This window comes from Periplaneta americana, chromosome 9 (genome assembly GCF_040183065.1).
Source record: "Periplaneta americana isolate PAMFEO1 chromosome 9, P.americana_PAMFEO1_priV1, whole genome shotgun sequence".
In the NCBI taxonomy this organism is placed as follows: Eukaryota; Metazoa; Arthropoda; class Insecta; order Blattodea; family Blattidae; genus Periplaneta; species Periplaneta americana.
The window spans coordinates 112071158-112089034 of NC_091125.1; the positions used below are offsets into that span (position 1 = coordinate 112071158).

The following is a 17877-nucleotide window of genomic DNA, read 5'->3' on the forward strand; positions in this document are numbered from 1 at the left end:
TAGATATGTTGCCATATACGAGCATGGACGAATTGAACCGTGGCTATCAGAGAACAGTAGATCTATTTATATCATGCAAATACCATCGGTGATGCACATTATGCAGTAACGACGATATTAAAAACAATGTTGGTATTCAGCTATAGTTTGCGTATCATTTTTACGCATAACGCCATGTCTGCCAAATACTCGCAAAGTGTTTGATAACATTTACACAAATGCCTATCGAAAAGGTGGAGATATATGAAACTCACTCGTTGTCAGGAATGGGAAAGCGAAGGAAGGGAAGGGAGAAGATGAAATTATTGTGACAACCCATGACTTCAACCTTTTTGCCATAATATTTAATTAAATTAAAGAGAATATTAAATTCTATTCGTTCTGCTTTAGCTGTCATAATTATCCATTATATTTATAGGCCTGTGCATTACAAGTCGAGAATGGCATCAAGTGCTCTAGAATGGTTGTGGTGCCCGCTGGAGTTTATTTAGACCTGGTTCACAAGGCTCCTGAATTTAGCCATAGAGAACTGAGTTACGTGAATACCTCAAGTATGGTTAATAAAATATTGATATTATTTTGTTTTTGTTGCAGTTAATGGACTTATCCTCCCATTATATAGAGTGAGTCACTTCCCTTATTAAGTTTTATGCAACCATGTATTTTATAGCATCTTACGAAATCGCGGTATCTATTGCTAGGAGATTTCAACGCGAGGTTAGGCGTGAAATGTTTATACTTCTGGAGTGGGTAATTCCTTAATTGAAAATATGAAATTCTGTATTTTATTCAGTTACCAAGGAAAGTTAGCACTAATTGATATTAAACACTTTCTTCGTTTTAAAGTGCTAATGAAGTAAGCACATAAGGCAATTTACGTCATGTTGACAAATTAGTAACGTATTATGTTTGTTTATTCATTTGTAACTATTTAAGGTGTTAGTGTCAAAATTACTATCATTTTATAATACACGCCCGAAGTGTTGCCCTCGTTTTACAGTACATTTACGTCATCGCTGGCATAGCAATAATTATGTGAAAAGTTCCGGGGTTCCCACATTAAATCAGTAGCATGCATAGTGTAAGACCTGAATCCGAAAACCATTATTAGCTACACACCTTAATCACTTCGTCTAGTATGACAGACACAATACTTCCTTTCGCATTTAAGATATGATTAAGTACTGTGTTTACGGAATTTATTGCGATTGTGCAGGATTCCATAACCTCATATAAATAAGGGACAAGCGACTCACCTGGTATGTTGGCTCATGGTTTACTCGATGCATTCTTCAGTCATGTGGTTCAGTTCTCCATGTCACATTTCGACGTCTTGTGAATAAGGCCTAAAAATTCTCACAACGGACACCACATCCACCCTAATAAACTAGGTGGCGTTCTTAACTTTCAGTGCATTTAAAGCTTCAGTGCTGGCGCCATAATTTGTAACACCAGTACTCGCGCGGATTACATTTGTAATCCATCTCTTTTTTTTTTAATAATCAATTCTGTTGCAAGTATGAATATGTAATTTTACAATATATAAATAATATTAACGTTGCTTTACTGATACTATTAAACTGTTTGTGATACAACATTGTAACTGTACTTTAAATTCAATATTTAAATCAGTGACGTCAATATAATGTAATGCGTGGTATTATAATGCAAAGAATATAATTAGAAAATCTCTATTATTATTATTATTATTATTATTATTATTATTGTTATTATTATTATTATTGTTATTATTATTATTATTATTATTATTATTATTATTATTATTATTATTATTATTATGTTTTGTGCTGAACTGTTATTGGCCTCTGGCTGTTGTACAGCACAATAAATAATAGTAAATAAATAAAATAAATTATTATTATTATTTTTTATTACATAGGGAATTGGTTGATAATATTGGGTAATATTGTGATACGAGTAATACTGTGATAGTTCTTTTTGAGAATTTATTACAATTTTACTGAGTGAGAGAAGGACCAGTTTTGTGCCAGAAAATTGTCCACGAACATTCCCTTTAATACGTTGACGCAAAAAACCCGATCTTCCTCTCGCTCAATAAAATTGTAATACATTCTCAAAAAGAACTATCACAATATTACTCATATCACAATATTACCAACCTTTACCCTACTTAATTGTTAGTTATTATAAACTATACTCTAGAGTTATTTTCTCCTACTTCTAAAATTTAAGTTATTACTTGATTCAAATACAGTTTATTCCCAATACTCTTCGATTGCTGGTAAAATTCATGTTCTGGGAATAATAAGTTAATTAAGTAGTAAAATATCGCTGCAATCGAAAAGTATTGGGAATAAATTTGAATAAGGAACAAAAAAAAGTTTCCTTCCCAGGGAGGATTCGAACCTCGAAAGTCTTAGTTACCAGTATATCGTGCTCTGGAGTGAACAAGGCTCTGAAATCAGCTACAAGGGTCGGTCCGGTTTTTTTTCCACTACTGTACATGTATGTTTCATATGAGAAGTCACTGTTCTGTATTACCAAAATATGTGCACGTAATCATTTATATTGCAGGTTAAAATAACCACAGCAGCTATAGAAAATAAGTGCAAAAATATCTTATGAACGGCTTATAAGAATAAATCACATTACAAATAAGGAAATCGAAAATATGCTCTTGTATTCTTTAAGTTAAAAATACTGTCGTTAGCACTCGCGTGGATTACATTTGTAATCCACTCCAAAACATAAATATTGCTACACATAAAAGAATCACAATTACATCCAGGCACTCCAGACATCACGGCTAAACTGTAACAGGAAGGTACCGAAAATTTCACACTATCAGCATTGAAAGCAGAGATGTGATGACTTAATAAACAACAGTGGATTACAGATGTATCCCGCGCGAGTACTGGAGGGTTAAGTCCAATGTCTAGTCATAATACTCAACTTACGTTAACAGCAGACGAAGGAAAATTACAGTCATCATCGATGGTCTATATCATGATTATCTTTGGATCTGCATTTTACAATTTCAAAGCTTAGCGGAGAGCGATGATCTTTGAGAAGCATCACAAATTCTCTGCAAGCATCTTTCAAAAAGGAAGTAAATCGTGTCTTCGGTGTTGCAGACTTACAGCTCGTTAAATAATCCTGACCCAGGAACACTACCGGTTAGGTACTTCTCGCTGCAATTTCAGGCTTGGCATGGAGATTACTCGTAAATTAGCGTTTCATGGGGTCGCAAAGATCTCTGGAAAATGAATCTATAAAATGAGACGAGTAGGCCTGCAAAGAAACATTGCTTAAGAAACATAAAAGTAAGACCATCATTACAAAATTATTGACAATTAGGATGATTATAACGTCCTTTGTGATGTCAGCTCTTAAAGTTTTTACCTTGCAGGGTTCAGCGAGCGAAGTTACACTTACGTGCTTGTTGTCGGCCAAGGAGCGAACTGTGAAGAGAATCAAAGCCCTGCATCCTGACTGGGACGATGGAATGATCAAAGCAAAACTGGTTGCCTATTCTTCGGGTGAGTTTACAATTATTTCCATAAATACAAATATTTAAACCATCTCTCCGTTACCGAACAGATCACACGTCTCGCAAGACAGACTAAGTTTATGGCGTATAGCTTTCAAATTTTAAATCATAGAAAAATATTTTACGTTTCATCGTTAAAAACATTTGCTAAAAATTTACCTGCAAGACTATTTAATAATTATGTAAAACTGAAACCAGTTCAATAATAATTTATGTTTCAAACCGATGAAATGCAGAGTAATTTCCTAACGACACTGTATTATAAAAATATTTTATTAAAATTTCAATAGCGAAGAAATTATTTAACGTTTTAATTAATAATCTGTGTTATTTAACTTCTCAACGTTCTATACATTTTCCACATAGTTAGATACAACTTGGAACCCAAATAATTCAAACAGGTGGAATTTTTTAAGAAAGGTGAAATATTTTAAATTCAATTTTATCACCTTCTTTGGTTATGTTAGTTTATTTTCCCAAAGGATACTTAATGTTAGACCTTTGATAGCCATTCAAAACTAAATAAAAATACTGCTCGATAAAATTGTAGATTTTCATGTAAATTGCACATGAAAATCTTAAAAAAAATCGTCAACTCCTACCAAAGTTTTAAATATTGCACATAACGCAGCGGAATGATATTTACAATATGAGACCTATTAATATTTCTATAGGCCTGTGGCTTAAAAATTGTATCATAAAGGAAAAGGCAATTACGAGAAGTGTAAATATGAATTACTTATAACTGAAGGTAGGAATTTATACCACAACATGAGGATATTAGGTTAGTTGTGCTTAGACTATCGTTACGTCATGAACGACTTGAAGCCTGAGGTATGGCCAGGTTACAACTGAAATGTGTTTGGAATCGCAGCAATTGAATGGAGATATATTTCTCTTGCGTACAACGAAAACACTATGCATACCTAACCTGTCTCTGTAGGTAAATTCCTATCTTTACTCATAACTAAAAAAGACCTGTTATAAATTTGAGTATAAACTACCGTAAATGAAATGTAAGTAAGAAAGCAAGTAAATGAGTAACATATTAAGTCTAGCTTCACTCTATCTTAGAAATTCGTTTTATTTTTAAAGTAGCCACTTTAGTCAAGGCGACAGAGATAGATTAATGCTTTCAGTTGATGAAAAATTTCAACGATCCATGAACTGAGTAAGACTCATTCATTAATGTATGAGTAACAAGGGCCTCTGTTGTTTAATGACTATGCAGAATATTAATGATAATAAAGTCAATATATATTCCAGTTTCGGGAGTTAGAAGCTTCACTCGAGATGATGTGTGATTTAACTTAGACTCTTAAGAAATATTTTAGGTAACTACAGATTATATACACCTCCTCTTTGTATATGTCTAACAAATATAAGCTTAATAATGTTGCACTAACAAAAGAAGAGCACTGAACGCTTTCCGAAGAATTAGTAGTCTGCCCTACATGAAGAAATGCAAGTCCAAATGAACAGTCTGAAGCCAATTTCTCGCAATATTATTTCACAATAAATATTTAATAGTTGAAACTTAGGAAATAATATGATAATATATCTTCTTTATGCGACCACTGTCATTTGAAGCGAAATAAGACTTATAGTTCACACCGGTGGAGTAACGGTTAGTGCGTCTGGCCGCGAAACCAGGTGGCCCGGGTTCGATTCCCGGTCGGGACAAGTTGCCTGGTTGAGGTTCTATTCCGGGGTTTTCCCTCAACCCAATATGAGCAAATGCTGGGTAACTTTCGGTGCTGGATCCCGGAATCATTTTAACGGCATTATCACCTTCATCTCATTCAGACGCTAAATAACCTAAGCTGTTGATAAAGCGTCGTAAAATAAAAATAAAAAATAAGACTTATCAAGAATTAAACGTAGTCTGCAGATTTCAGTTCATAATCTTACTGGTAAACCGAAGGTTGTACAATAACAACAATAATATTTGTTGATATATCATTTTCATCGTCGACGTCATTTTTAATATCGAAGTCTTCATTACACCTCCATCATCTTCATCTTCATCATCATCTCCATCATCATAATCATCATATTTTTCATCGGGGACTTCGTTGTAGTTGTCTTCATCGCCACGTTCGCCGCCATCCCAACATCTTTATTTCAATTATGTTCCATAGGCCTATACGTAATGGATTAGTAAGAAATGTGCTACATAGCCCTAAATTAGATTATTGGTTTCCATTTTGCAGACCAGTCAAATTCGTCAGTGGAGAAAGCTGGCCTGCTGGGTTCTATGCCCATGCGGCTTTTACCAACGGACGAAAAATGCAGATTAAGAGGAGAAACTCTTGAACAAGCCATCAAGAGTGACTTGGAAAAAGGACTTATCCCATGCTATGTGAGTGACTGTGTATTATAATTTATCATATAAACTTATTGTCGGTAATATATACGAATAGAATAAACGCATAGGTCCATTAAAAGTAATGGCGAACACTTCTATTCGGCAGAGTTCATCCCACGTCAAGTCACACAAAGAAAACTTTATCTTCATATACACTTCGAGTTTCATAAAAACAAACTGTAATTGAGAGAGGGAGAGAAGAATCCAAAAAGGATAGCTGCCCTTGAAAAAGGGGTACCGAGCGGTAACAGCACCTAAATTAATTGTAGATCAACAATATTCTATTTTAAATTTAAATTTTATTTTTATTTTATTTTAAATTAATTTATTTTTGGGGGACAGCTATCCTCGACATGAATAATTTATTTTTCATATACAAGAGCTGTACAGATGGTTATTTACAATTAACAAGGAATGTCTTAAAACATTAATGGCTATATCTTGAAGTTCCAAAAGATCGATATGGAAACGAAGAAATTGATACAAAATCTTGATATAGTGCCCCTTGCACCAAAGAGCAAGCCAATTACTTCCCAGCGACAAACGGGTATGCGGTATTTCTCTTCCAGATAAGGAAAGCAGGGTTCATAATGTCTTTTCTTTTCCAGAAATTAAAGACATTAAAAATTCTACGTTTTTTGTAATTTGAGACTTCATCTTACCTCATTAACAGGTGGTATCAACCCTGGGTACTACAGGCACGTGCGCCTTCGACTGCCTGGATGAGTTGGGACCAATCTGCAACAGAGAGAATTTATGGTTGCATATCGATGCCGCATATGCAGGTAACATAATTTTATTTCGTGTAAATAACCATATACAAGTAATTATGTATAACAGTAATGTGACAACAAATTTGTCCTTGATATTCCATTTATTTATATACGCCAAATACACTTCTGATAACATAGTCTTATTATTTTCTTTACAATTCCGAATTAAGAATTTTCAACGTTTCTAGTGTCGCAGTGTTCTAATTCCATTTATGAGATTTTTGTTGCAATGGCAGGGCCCTTAACTTGCCGTTATTTGTCCCGATTCTGCGAGCTTGGCTCATAGATGTCGCTAGTGCCGAGAATGGCAGAAGTTCGTCAGAGACTATCCAGAGCGTATCACAGGCGGTGTGTTTTCTTTGCACTCTTAATGAATTGTTGTGATGAAAAATTGTTGGGATGTCACAGAAAAAACGAAGAACTCGGAAAACCCCCGTCTTACCAGAATAACGGGCTTTCCCAATACAAGTTATAAAACTATCGGGATTTTGATGCTTATAAAATAAGATTTATACAATGAAATCATTAAAAGTTGGAATTATGCAGACTTATTAATCCCAGACGATAGCTAATATGTAAGGATGACAAGTAGGATATCTAGCAAGTTGAATTTTCAGACGGACGAAAAATGATCTGTAATTATTTTTTTCTGGAGCCCTCTCTCAATCAGGAATAGCATTCTCCTTGCCATAAATCCTTCCGAATGAAGTTGTGGTGAGGATTTTATTGACCTCTAAACATCTATCGCCTTGGAACCTGTGAACTTCGCATCTAATGGCTTATCAACATTTGTGGGCTATATTTTACACGTCTAGATAGTATGCACATAAAGTGTAACCGAGTATTTATTTCTAGCGAAGTTAGTACAATATGTCATATTCTCGAACTTCAGCTCCAATTCTGTTCATATTTCTTCGGCTTACAACTATACATTTTACTAAATAATATTATGTAGTAGAGCGATAATAGATACAACGTAAGTCTATGTCTCCAACATTAGGACATACTCAGTGCAGAAAAAAAAAGCAGTTACAGACTAGAACTATTGCTCAAATCAAATATTTCTTCGGATGTAAATTGTACATAAAACGAAGAATACTGTATTAATGATGATATACAAATCAATACAAACTTTGCCGTTCAACAAATAGAATGAGAGGGACTCAAGTTCTTGCGATCTTATGTTAGCAATTTACAAACAATTTCTATACCGACACCACTGACATTGATTTGTCAAGTATCTTTCCTACTGTCAAAACTACCACCATCTTCACAATGCTATTACGTCTCCACCCCATTGTTTACCTCCGGCCCTTTGTCTTGTTCTCGGGTCTTCTATCATAAGGAGCATAATTCGATAATATCTTTGAATGAGTTCTCCTGATATTTATTTTAGTTTTGTAAGTTTTCAGTGTAGAATTCAGATTCCTACTACAATCTGAAAAATTACTTTTTAATAGGCATTGTTGAATGTATTTTTAAAAGTGTATGCCATCCTATTACGTTTTACTTTTCTCATATTGATTTACTCAAATTTTCTGTTGCAGGCACTGCATTCATCTGCCCAGAATACCGGCACTTGATGAGTGGCGTTCAGTATGCAGATTCGTTTAACTTCAACCCTCACAAATGGATGCTTGTTAACTTCGACTGCTCGGCTATGTGGTAAGATATTAAACACTCCAAATTGCAAGATCCAAAATTTTGCCACTTCCTTCATTAACGATAAACACGGAAAGTCGTTTAATGATTAGGAAAAAAATGTGTACGTGTTTCATGTGAATTCCAAATGATCTGTGACCATAGTTATAATGAAAATTTTCTTGAATTTGAGCTGTTTTATTAATATTGTTCCTTGCACGATAACGCGAAAATTGCGGTATTTTCTTATATTGCTATTAAAAGCACAATGGCATAAAATGCAAGTTTTGTCATCACTAGAGAGGAGTTTTTTGCATAAAAACATATTTTGTTTGGCTTTACTTAGAACTGTAAAATTAAGTATTTATAAGATTCATATGCGGAACATATTATTCCAGAATTTGGTAGCGCATAACAATGCAAATTTTTGGTTTTGTGCGTATTTTAGAGGTAAAAATATATATTTGCATATTTCGTACTTATCCTCCATGGCGCTCATGATAACCACACAACACACTTCAAGTGAAGTTGTCGTATTGCTGCTTTCGTGTAGATGGGACAGCAAATCAGAAATAAATTTGAAAAAGTTTTTCAAAATAATAAAGTCCATATTGAACTGCAAAAAGTTTATGCAATGTTGGATGGGGAGCACGTAGAAATTGTAGTTTCAGGTAAGATTGTTCCTTTTCTGAAATTCTGCCCAATAACATCTTGTGACGTAGAACATAGTTTTTCAACACTTCTGATTTTTCACAGACAGACGCTATAAACTTTCAGCAAGTAATGTGGAAAAAATCATTGTCTCGCAGTGTTTTTACAAAAGTGACTCATAGGGTTGTGAGTGCTGCAATTGTGTAGTTTTAACATAAAATACTATAAAAAGCAGGCAATACATTAATATGAACATTTAATGGAATATATGATATCTGTGAGGGAATATTTAGTGTATATTTCTACACTTTTTAGGGAATATTTTGATACATATTTTGCTTGTTTTAGCGCATAAAAATCTCACCTCTAGTCATCACTCTAACTAAACATGATTGATCATTTACGTTTTCTTTTATTAATGAATATGGTCAGTTTATTGCATGCTATCCCTATGAAACAAATGGGAGTTTATAAGGGAACTCACACGCCACTTTTACTCTGACTAATTTTATACATATATCTGCATATTTCGTTTATTACTTGTTGTAAATTAGGCTTAATATAAAAGTTAGGGGAGATGGGACATAAAGTAAGTATGCTTCACGTTCGACAGAGTATCGAGTATATAGGCCTACATTTTATTTGAAAGCAATATCAATGCAAAATTGTACGACATTTAAAATTGATTCCAACCGAAATTTATACTCTATTTCTGAAATCTGTAGAATAATATATAGAAAACGAAACAAGTCCTTTGCGCAAGTGTTGAGTAGAAGGGTCCAGTCCAATGACCGTTCTGGAGGAAAGCATTGCTTGAAGACGAGCGTCTAAAATGCCAACCTACCTATCACCTTCTGCCACGCGCATCTTACCCCTTAGCGGCCGTGAGTCGATGCAACCCTCAACACATTTCCGCACTGATAGACTCCGCCCATTCGCTTGTCATCGGCCCCACCCAAATGCTTCGACTTACTCTACAAATTCCAGAAATGGAGTGTCTCCATAATAACACGACAACGTCAATTCATTCTAAGTATTTTTACGGTCACTCGCCGTAAAATCCTGTAATATTCATCTACTCTGTACAGAGAATACTCGTTGGTTTTCTGCACATTAATAAAGATTATTTTTAATGTTGAAAAGTTTTGAATGCTAGCACAGGAAAAGGAATGTCCTGAATAAATCTGGCAGACATTGTTCTGTTCACTGTAAACGACTTGAAATAACAGATGTACGAATTCGATTCTCCCATATTAATAGAGGACACTTCCTGTAACAATGGTAAGGTGCACTCGAACATGCATCGGCTGAGCAAACAATGCCTAGCGAAATAATGTGTATCCTACTTTGTTACCAAATGTTTTTAGCAAGTAGAAACTAACTCTTTTAATATTAAAGTTGTTCCAAATAAATTGTCCGAGACATTTCTATATCCAGTACATACAGTCTCTGATACCAACATTTCTCTAATTCTTCTATATAAAAATAAAACAGATAGATTTTATGTATGTGATAATTGTTATTTAGTGTATACATTTTATCTCTTAATTTTCGTGGATGTAGAGCGGAAGTGGCAGTGCACAGTGCAACTGCACAACATGCAAGCGTGGACAAATAAAATGTATGCACTGTATATGATTTATTATTATGCTTCTTGAGGGTCTATGCTGTTTAAGTCTTTTTAACAGACTCAAAAGAGAAGAAGATAGGCCTGAAATTTCATAAAGTACCGAATGAGTACTTCTTCTGTAGTCCACCATAGCACTACAATTAAATTTCCTGCTGCGAAATGTATATCTAAAATACGCTGTGCATTTGCATAGTGAAATTGGAAACCAAACAGAAAATCCAACTCTTTTATCCCCTTTTAATTGAAAAACAAATAACTTGATAAAAGATTGAATCTATGTAAGAAATATATTGCACGAATATATTAAATTTGATGACACGTAATATGGTTTTGTTCTCAGGGTAAAAGATTCGCAGCACCTTGTGGAGGCTTTCAACGTCGACAGAATTTACCTGAAACATCAACACCAAGGCCGTGCACCAGATTATAGGGTAAGTCATTTTTGTATGATTAATAAAAAATTTAATTTCTGAACTTAAAAGTAAGTCTTCCTTTCGTAATTACGGAGGAGATAAATGATAAAAACGTCCTGCATTTTATTATTATTATTATTATTATTATTATTATTATTATTATTATTATTACTATAATTTCTTCTTCTTTCACCCTTTATCTCCAACTATTTTAATTTTTCGATTTCGTTACGAAGATTTAATTCACTTTCCTTAAGAGAGTATCCCGAGAGTGATTACTTTATGCCACACTTTCCGAAGATTAGAACAGATTTAAATAATACGTCTTGCCTTTCCAAAAAATGTATTTATCGTACCAATTTCGTATACAGATTGCCAGACTTCCTGATATCACGAAATAAAGATACGCGTCAATCTTTTTATTGAATTTGCAAGAAAACTATCCCTTTTACTGACTGCACAGTAGCACTTTCTGCATAAATAACTATAGTTCTCATCCATGTTTGAATTCTCACAACTTGGACCCATGTAAGTGTGGTATCTATTACATAACAGAGGATAAATATACAGTACTAAGTATAGGTCTAAAAATTTCATTAATGATTGAACTCTGCAAGACACAAGATTTTCACCGTGAAATATCAATAATGTCAGTTATAAGAAACCTAGGTACAGGATGATCAGGGCAGAGTACTTCCCTCCATTCGATGAAGTTGTATGAATGTGCTACAGATTCAATAGCTGGAATGATGGAATTATGTACATGTATTAAATCTACAGCACTGGCAAATTCCCCTGGGACGCAGATTCCGATCACTCAAGCTGTGGATGGTGCTGCGACTGTATGGAGTGGAAGGAATACAGAAACATGTGCGCCACCAAGTGAACCTGGCGAAGGAATTCGAGACTTTTGTGCGGGGAGATAGTCGCTTTGAGTTGATCACCGAAGTCAGCATGGGTCTCGTCTGCTTTCGCCTGAAGGTACTTTATTTTCTTATTATAAAGAAAATCTGTCCTTGACAGAGGGCCTCAAGTAAAAATTTGTTGGCCATTTTTCGCCAAAGTCGAAATTTTGTCTAATCAATGTGCTTGTTTCACCATCCTCTCCTAATCCGTACCATACCAGACACTAGGGACCGTATTCATAGACATTCTTAGCGCGGGCTTCCGGGGGATGATCAGCGAACTAACGTTTTTCGTATTCATAAACCAGCGTTAGCGATATATGATATGAATCCCGTACAAGTAACCAGTCGATAGCCGGAGCTAGTTTAGCACGCTCGTAGCGCGGACTAGAGAAATGTCTATGAATAGCACCCTAGAACTCAATTCTTTCGGATATGACGCACACGAAACGTATTTTTAAATTTTGTATATTTAAAGTAATACACAATGGCGAGTTACTCAAAATCTACTCTAGCAATTATTTCACGAGTTCATATCTTACAAAATATCACGTTATAAACAGTATTATATAGACTACTTATCTCAGAAAAATGTTTCAGAGAAATAATTGCTTATATAATTAATTATAGGCAAATAGAAAATTCTTTAAAACTAATGTTTGGTTTAATGAATAATTTTTTTCTTTATAAGCCGAAAATGTACTCTCTGAAATATTCCTCGTTGCAAATAATTTAAAATCCAGACAAAACCAAACGAAGTCACTCTTTGTGTAAAGATTAGTTACGTTTCAAGACAACGAAATTTTTATTAGAATATTATTTTAGAAATTTCCTTTGGACTGTTTTCTTTCATACTACTATCGATTACTTGTCAAGTAAATAATACATACATACTTCTTTATTACACAACTTTTAACACTACAGTATATCACTCGGAAAACGTATTATGTGTCTTTAGCGTATTAAATTTTATGTTAGCTTGTTAACATGTTTCGGCCAAGAACACACTAGAACAATACGAAATATACAGACACACAAAAACACATCCACATGAAATTCTCAACACACAACTCGATTTCAGAACACACACACATTCTTTGACTCCACATTACACTACACAAACACACCCCCACAGGAAACAAAACAAAAGGCGAAGACCAGCAACGATCAGTTCTGATGAGGGCCAATAACAGGCCGAAGCATGTTAACAAGGTAGCATAAAAATTTAACACGTGAAAGTTATATAATACGTTTTCCAAAATAATTATTTATCAACAAACGATGAAAAGAATAATTTTAGTCGCCAGTTTGAAATACCCTGTAACAGTTAGTTTGGCAATTCGTCATGAGTAGACTTGTAATGTGGGACCGATTACAAATGTTGACTGCAGCATGGTACATAGGCCGGGAACATGAGCTAGTACGAGGACATTGACTTGATTCTGCGATCAATTACGGAAATAACAAACTGAACATAAACAAATCTAAGTAAATATAAGCTACATAGCATCACAAAGATATACAGAGTGATCCGTTTGGGATATACTACTGAACTTTATTTGTTGAAACTTTGTGCATACAACACTAAAAGATAGGAGATTCCTCAGAGCTCAACATGACCCCCATTGCGCACCTTGCACAACTCATAACGGTGATGAATTCAGCCCATATCCGTTGTAACATAAGAGATAGCATTACAAAGATATACAGGGTGATCCGTTTGGGTATGGATAAAATAAAAACACCGTAAAACATATACTACTGAACTTTATTTGTTGAAACTTTGTGCATAAAACACTAAAAGATAGGAGATTCCTCAGAGCTCAACATGACCCCCATTGCGCACCTTGCACAACTCATAACGGTGATGCAATTCAACCCATATCCGTTGTAATACAAGAGGGGTGATTTGTTGAAAAGCTTGGGTAATTTTTACTCTCAGATCATCAAAGTTCCTAGGTTTCTGTGAACAGACAATATCTTTAACAAAACCCCACACAAGCCAAGAGATAGTTGTTTCTCGTACTGGGTTTTCCCTGCCACCACCTGCATGTTTTTGACACAGAACCTGTTTCTACAAATTTTCGATACCACAACATTATGGAATCGTATTTAGGTACATTACACAAACCACACACACGTCGAAATTCCCTTTGAACTATTTTAACACTCTCAAATTCAGCATACCAAAGAACACATTGTGACCGCTGTTGATTTGTAGTAGCCATTTTAATCATCTACGATTTTCATTTGTCCTTTCAGATTATGCATTGTTGATTGTCATATATGGAAACTCCCATCTTTCAATCATAATATAACCAGGAAGAAATTTTTCCTACTATCATAATAGCTTTATAATAATAAATTAATATTATCCATACCTAAACGAATCAGACTGTATTTTTACGTACCTTTCACTATGCGCTGAAGAATTGTCATAGAATTATTCGTGGGTTTGAGTTTCCGTACAATTAGAATGCACAACAACTCACATCTTCAGTGCCTCACCAAATTCCGCTGCAAAAATATGCGCCTGACAACCTTTAACCTTCGGCATTATTATTCAGCAGGTACACTGTTTACGCAGGCTAGAATAGTGACTGGTGAACGGATAGTAAACTTGAAACCACGGTAACGCATCCTATCGGTCCCCAACATTACAAGCCTGGTCATGAGATAATTTTCTAAATTAGATTTGAAAGATATCAAGATTCGGCAGCCCTTGACTTTAGTAGGTAAAGAGTGCTAGTAATTCTAAGTAATTTCTTGAAGATTTAAAATATAGAGGCGTTTACTAGAAATGTGACAAAAAAATTAATGAAGTAAAACCATTCCAAAAAGTATCTCTCACATTTATAATCAATTAAAATTTCTGTTGAGAGTAACATAACCCACATGGAAAGTTATAAAATCTTGAATTTGTATCTTGAACATACTTTCTGAAATTCAATTTTTTCTCAGTAAATCACTATCAATTATTTTGTTAAAATTTATTTGGTTAATTTAAAATTATTTGCATTAAAATAATATAAGCTTATATATCCGGATGGTCAAAGTGCTAATAGCTTTAAGAATTAGAGGAAGAAACTAATATTTTAAGTCATCAAAGGAAGAAATACCTAATCACAAGATCTAAGACTTTTTAATTGTTAATTTTTGTATTGTACTATCGTATGTCGGAATGTAACATGACAAGTTCTTTGCATTTTCAGGGTCCCGACTCCCTAACGAAACGCCTCCATGACCGTTTGATGGCGCGTAAGAAAATCTATGTGATCGCTGCAACGTTCCGAGACAAACACATCCTCAGATTCGTCGTATGCAGTCGAATGACAGAGTTGCGAGACATCATGTTTGCGTGGGAGGAGATCCGAAGTCAGACCGACCAAGTTCTTGCTGGCGAAGGCGATGGAAACGAAAATCTGTTACACGTCTCCAAGAAACACGGCAGCAAGTGCAACGGAGTCCTGAAGGTCACCACCAACGGACACCCTGTCAACGGAGTTACGAATGGGCAAGCGTAAGGGATTCAGATCGTGAGATGAAATTGAGAAAGTCCCGTTTGACCACCACAGCTACCCGTAAATCGGTAAGAAAACGGTTGTTTGCTTCTACAGAGCTGATTTGCCAAATGTGTTCTTAACAGATTATACAATTTGACATAAAATTGTGAGGAATAGGCTTTAAGGAGTGGCGAGTAATATTTCAAGAGACTTGTTCTTGATATTGAAAGTTGATTATCTAGTACAGCCCTGGGCACAACGGGGAAATGGAACGGAACTCTCAAACCCCCGCCCATATCCTTTCCGCTTACACTGCCTTATAAACAAACACATGCTAGACACTGTGCATCAGTGATGGATTTCAGGCGACCAGCGAGAGCCGAAACTTCGCAGAAGCTATGATGCCTACTTTATACAATCCGCCACTGAGCAATGCTTACTTTCCTGTCTACTCGTTTCAGCCGGGGAAGGTGGAGTGGGGAGTTAAGAGGAAATCTGCAGTTACTCGACTGAGTTTTTGGTATCCAGGCCTGATCTAGTACGAGTATAAATGTTGACAGTGTCACTTCTATGGCTCTGAGAAGCAAATTTTTATATTGATTGTCCTACAAAAGACCCAAAAGCTGCACAATTCTTGACGATCTGTTTATGAGTGTAGTCAGGGGATCACACACTGTGATAATTTTACGATACATTCTTGTAATTCCTGTATCAAAGTGTTCTAGCGGCGTGGAGAAACGCAGTAATTGTACTACTATATTACTCTAAGTTGTTTCACCATGTGTACTAGGTATATACCTTTTGAGTGTTTGCAAATCAATGACTTTACACTTTTTGTCAAACATACAGTAAGTTTCATCGTATATTTTCAACACCTATAGGAAATAAATACTATGAATTATAAAAGTGGGAACTACTATTGAAAATTATATTCTACGAGTCCTTAGAATCATTCTCTGACAAGAAAACACAATTGGAAATGAAAGAGTTACGATATTAATCTTTTATTCGGTAGCATGGAATCATAGCTAAAATTAATTATACTCGAATTGTAATGTATATAAAGATTTCAAATACACAAAAAAAATTGTAATTTTTATTACATAACATAAGACATTTTCTATTTGTTAGGGGAGAGTTGGGTAGTATCGGAAATCGGGTAATATCGGACAGTGCGCTTCTTTCATCTACCACCAGATGGTAGCACCTTAATAACATGATTACGTTTCTGTATGCGGCATCACAGAAACGTAACCATGTCATTCAGGTACTATCATCTGGTGGTGGATGAAAGAAACTCACTGTCCGATGTTACCCGATGTCCGATACTACCCAACTCTCCCCTAATCCTCATGAAAATGGGTTATTATTGAAATACTGTCATGTATGAAGTTCACATGAGTGATAAATGGAGACAAATGTTCTTATTTTTACTAGTTTTTGACAAATATTTATCGAATTACGTTGCAGCAGTACAATACCAGCACAGTTCAATTGAGCGCATTTTATTAAAAACATTGAAAATGTACGTACTGTATGTACAACACAAATTACACTTGTGCCACTATAATGATGGTAAAGTGCAGCTGATGAATGTTAAGTTCCTTTTAATATTAAATAAAAAGAAAGCATATTGTAAGATAATGGAGGTAACCACACTGTCACGTTTTAGATTTTAAGCATTTAAATGAAATAGTGAAGAGGCATAATAAGAAATACGCCCGCATAATAAGAAATACACCCTAAATGCAATCATTAAAGAATGTGAAAGTAAAATGTGGCTTTTGTGATAGTACAAGCAACTTCAGAAAATAGATCTGAGCTGTGAATATGCAAAGTACGTATAATTAAATGTACATATTATGTAGTCCGTATAATACAAGGGATTGGTTCCTACAAGTATTGTTTTCATTGCTTATATACACGCGTTGCAAAATAACTTCAACTACAATAAAGTTTTTTTAGATAGAAATTCACATTTTAGTTATTACCTTATTCTCAATCTCATTTCCAAAATTTCCTACTCCGAAAACTTTATATTTAAGCAATAATTATTGAGGAGGTTGGTGTAATAAGAGTTTTTAACCTTACAAGATTACCGCCTAGAAAAATGAACAAGACAATAGCTCGTCAAATCCGTATGAAGAAAGACCATCACTTCTCTGATGAGAATTGAATCCACACAATTTGGCCACAGCGAAGGATGCATCCAAACTCATTTAATTTAATATCTCCAAAAACTACACCATGTAAGTAGCTTAAATGGTTAATGCACTTTTCATTTATTACACCAAGATGTTACAATTACACAGTTATAACTACTGAAATTTGAAAGACAAAAATTGAACAGTTCTCATAGTCTGCAAATGCTTAATGTGAGCTCCATTTCTGACCCTAAAAATGTCCAGTTTGTAATTCAGCTTATCTCAAACTCTTTCTAACATGTTTCTTGTATTAATTG

General features: G+C 34.8%; 1 protein-coding gene across 1 annotated transcript in view; it reads left to right on the plus strand.

Annotated features, from left to right (window-relative positions):
• LOC138706391 (aromatic-L-amino-acid decarboxylase-like) overlaps positions 1–17388 on the plus strand; it is a 63315-nt gene extending 45927 nt beyond the window's left edge. The window contains exons 6-12 of the mRNA XM_069835628.1: positions 3392–3521; positions 5746–5894; positions 6574–6685; positions 8221–8338; positions 10936–11026; positions 11789–11989; positions 15126–17388. Coding sequence (XP_069691729.1) covers positions 3392–3521; positions 5746–5894; positions 6574–6685; positions 8221–8338; positions 10936–11026; positions 11789–11989; positions 15126–15437 — 1113 coding nt within the window. The 3' untranslated portion in view covers positions 15438–17388. The remainder of the gene's footprint in view (positions 1–3391; positions 3522–5745; positions 5895–6573; positions 6686–8220; positions 8339–10935; positions 11027–11788; positions 11990–15125) is intronic.
• Positions 17389–17877: the final 489 nt, after the last annotated feature.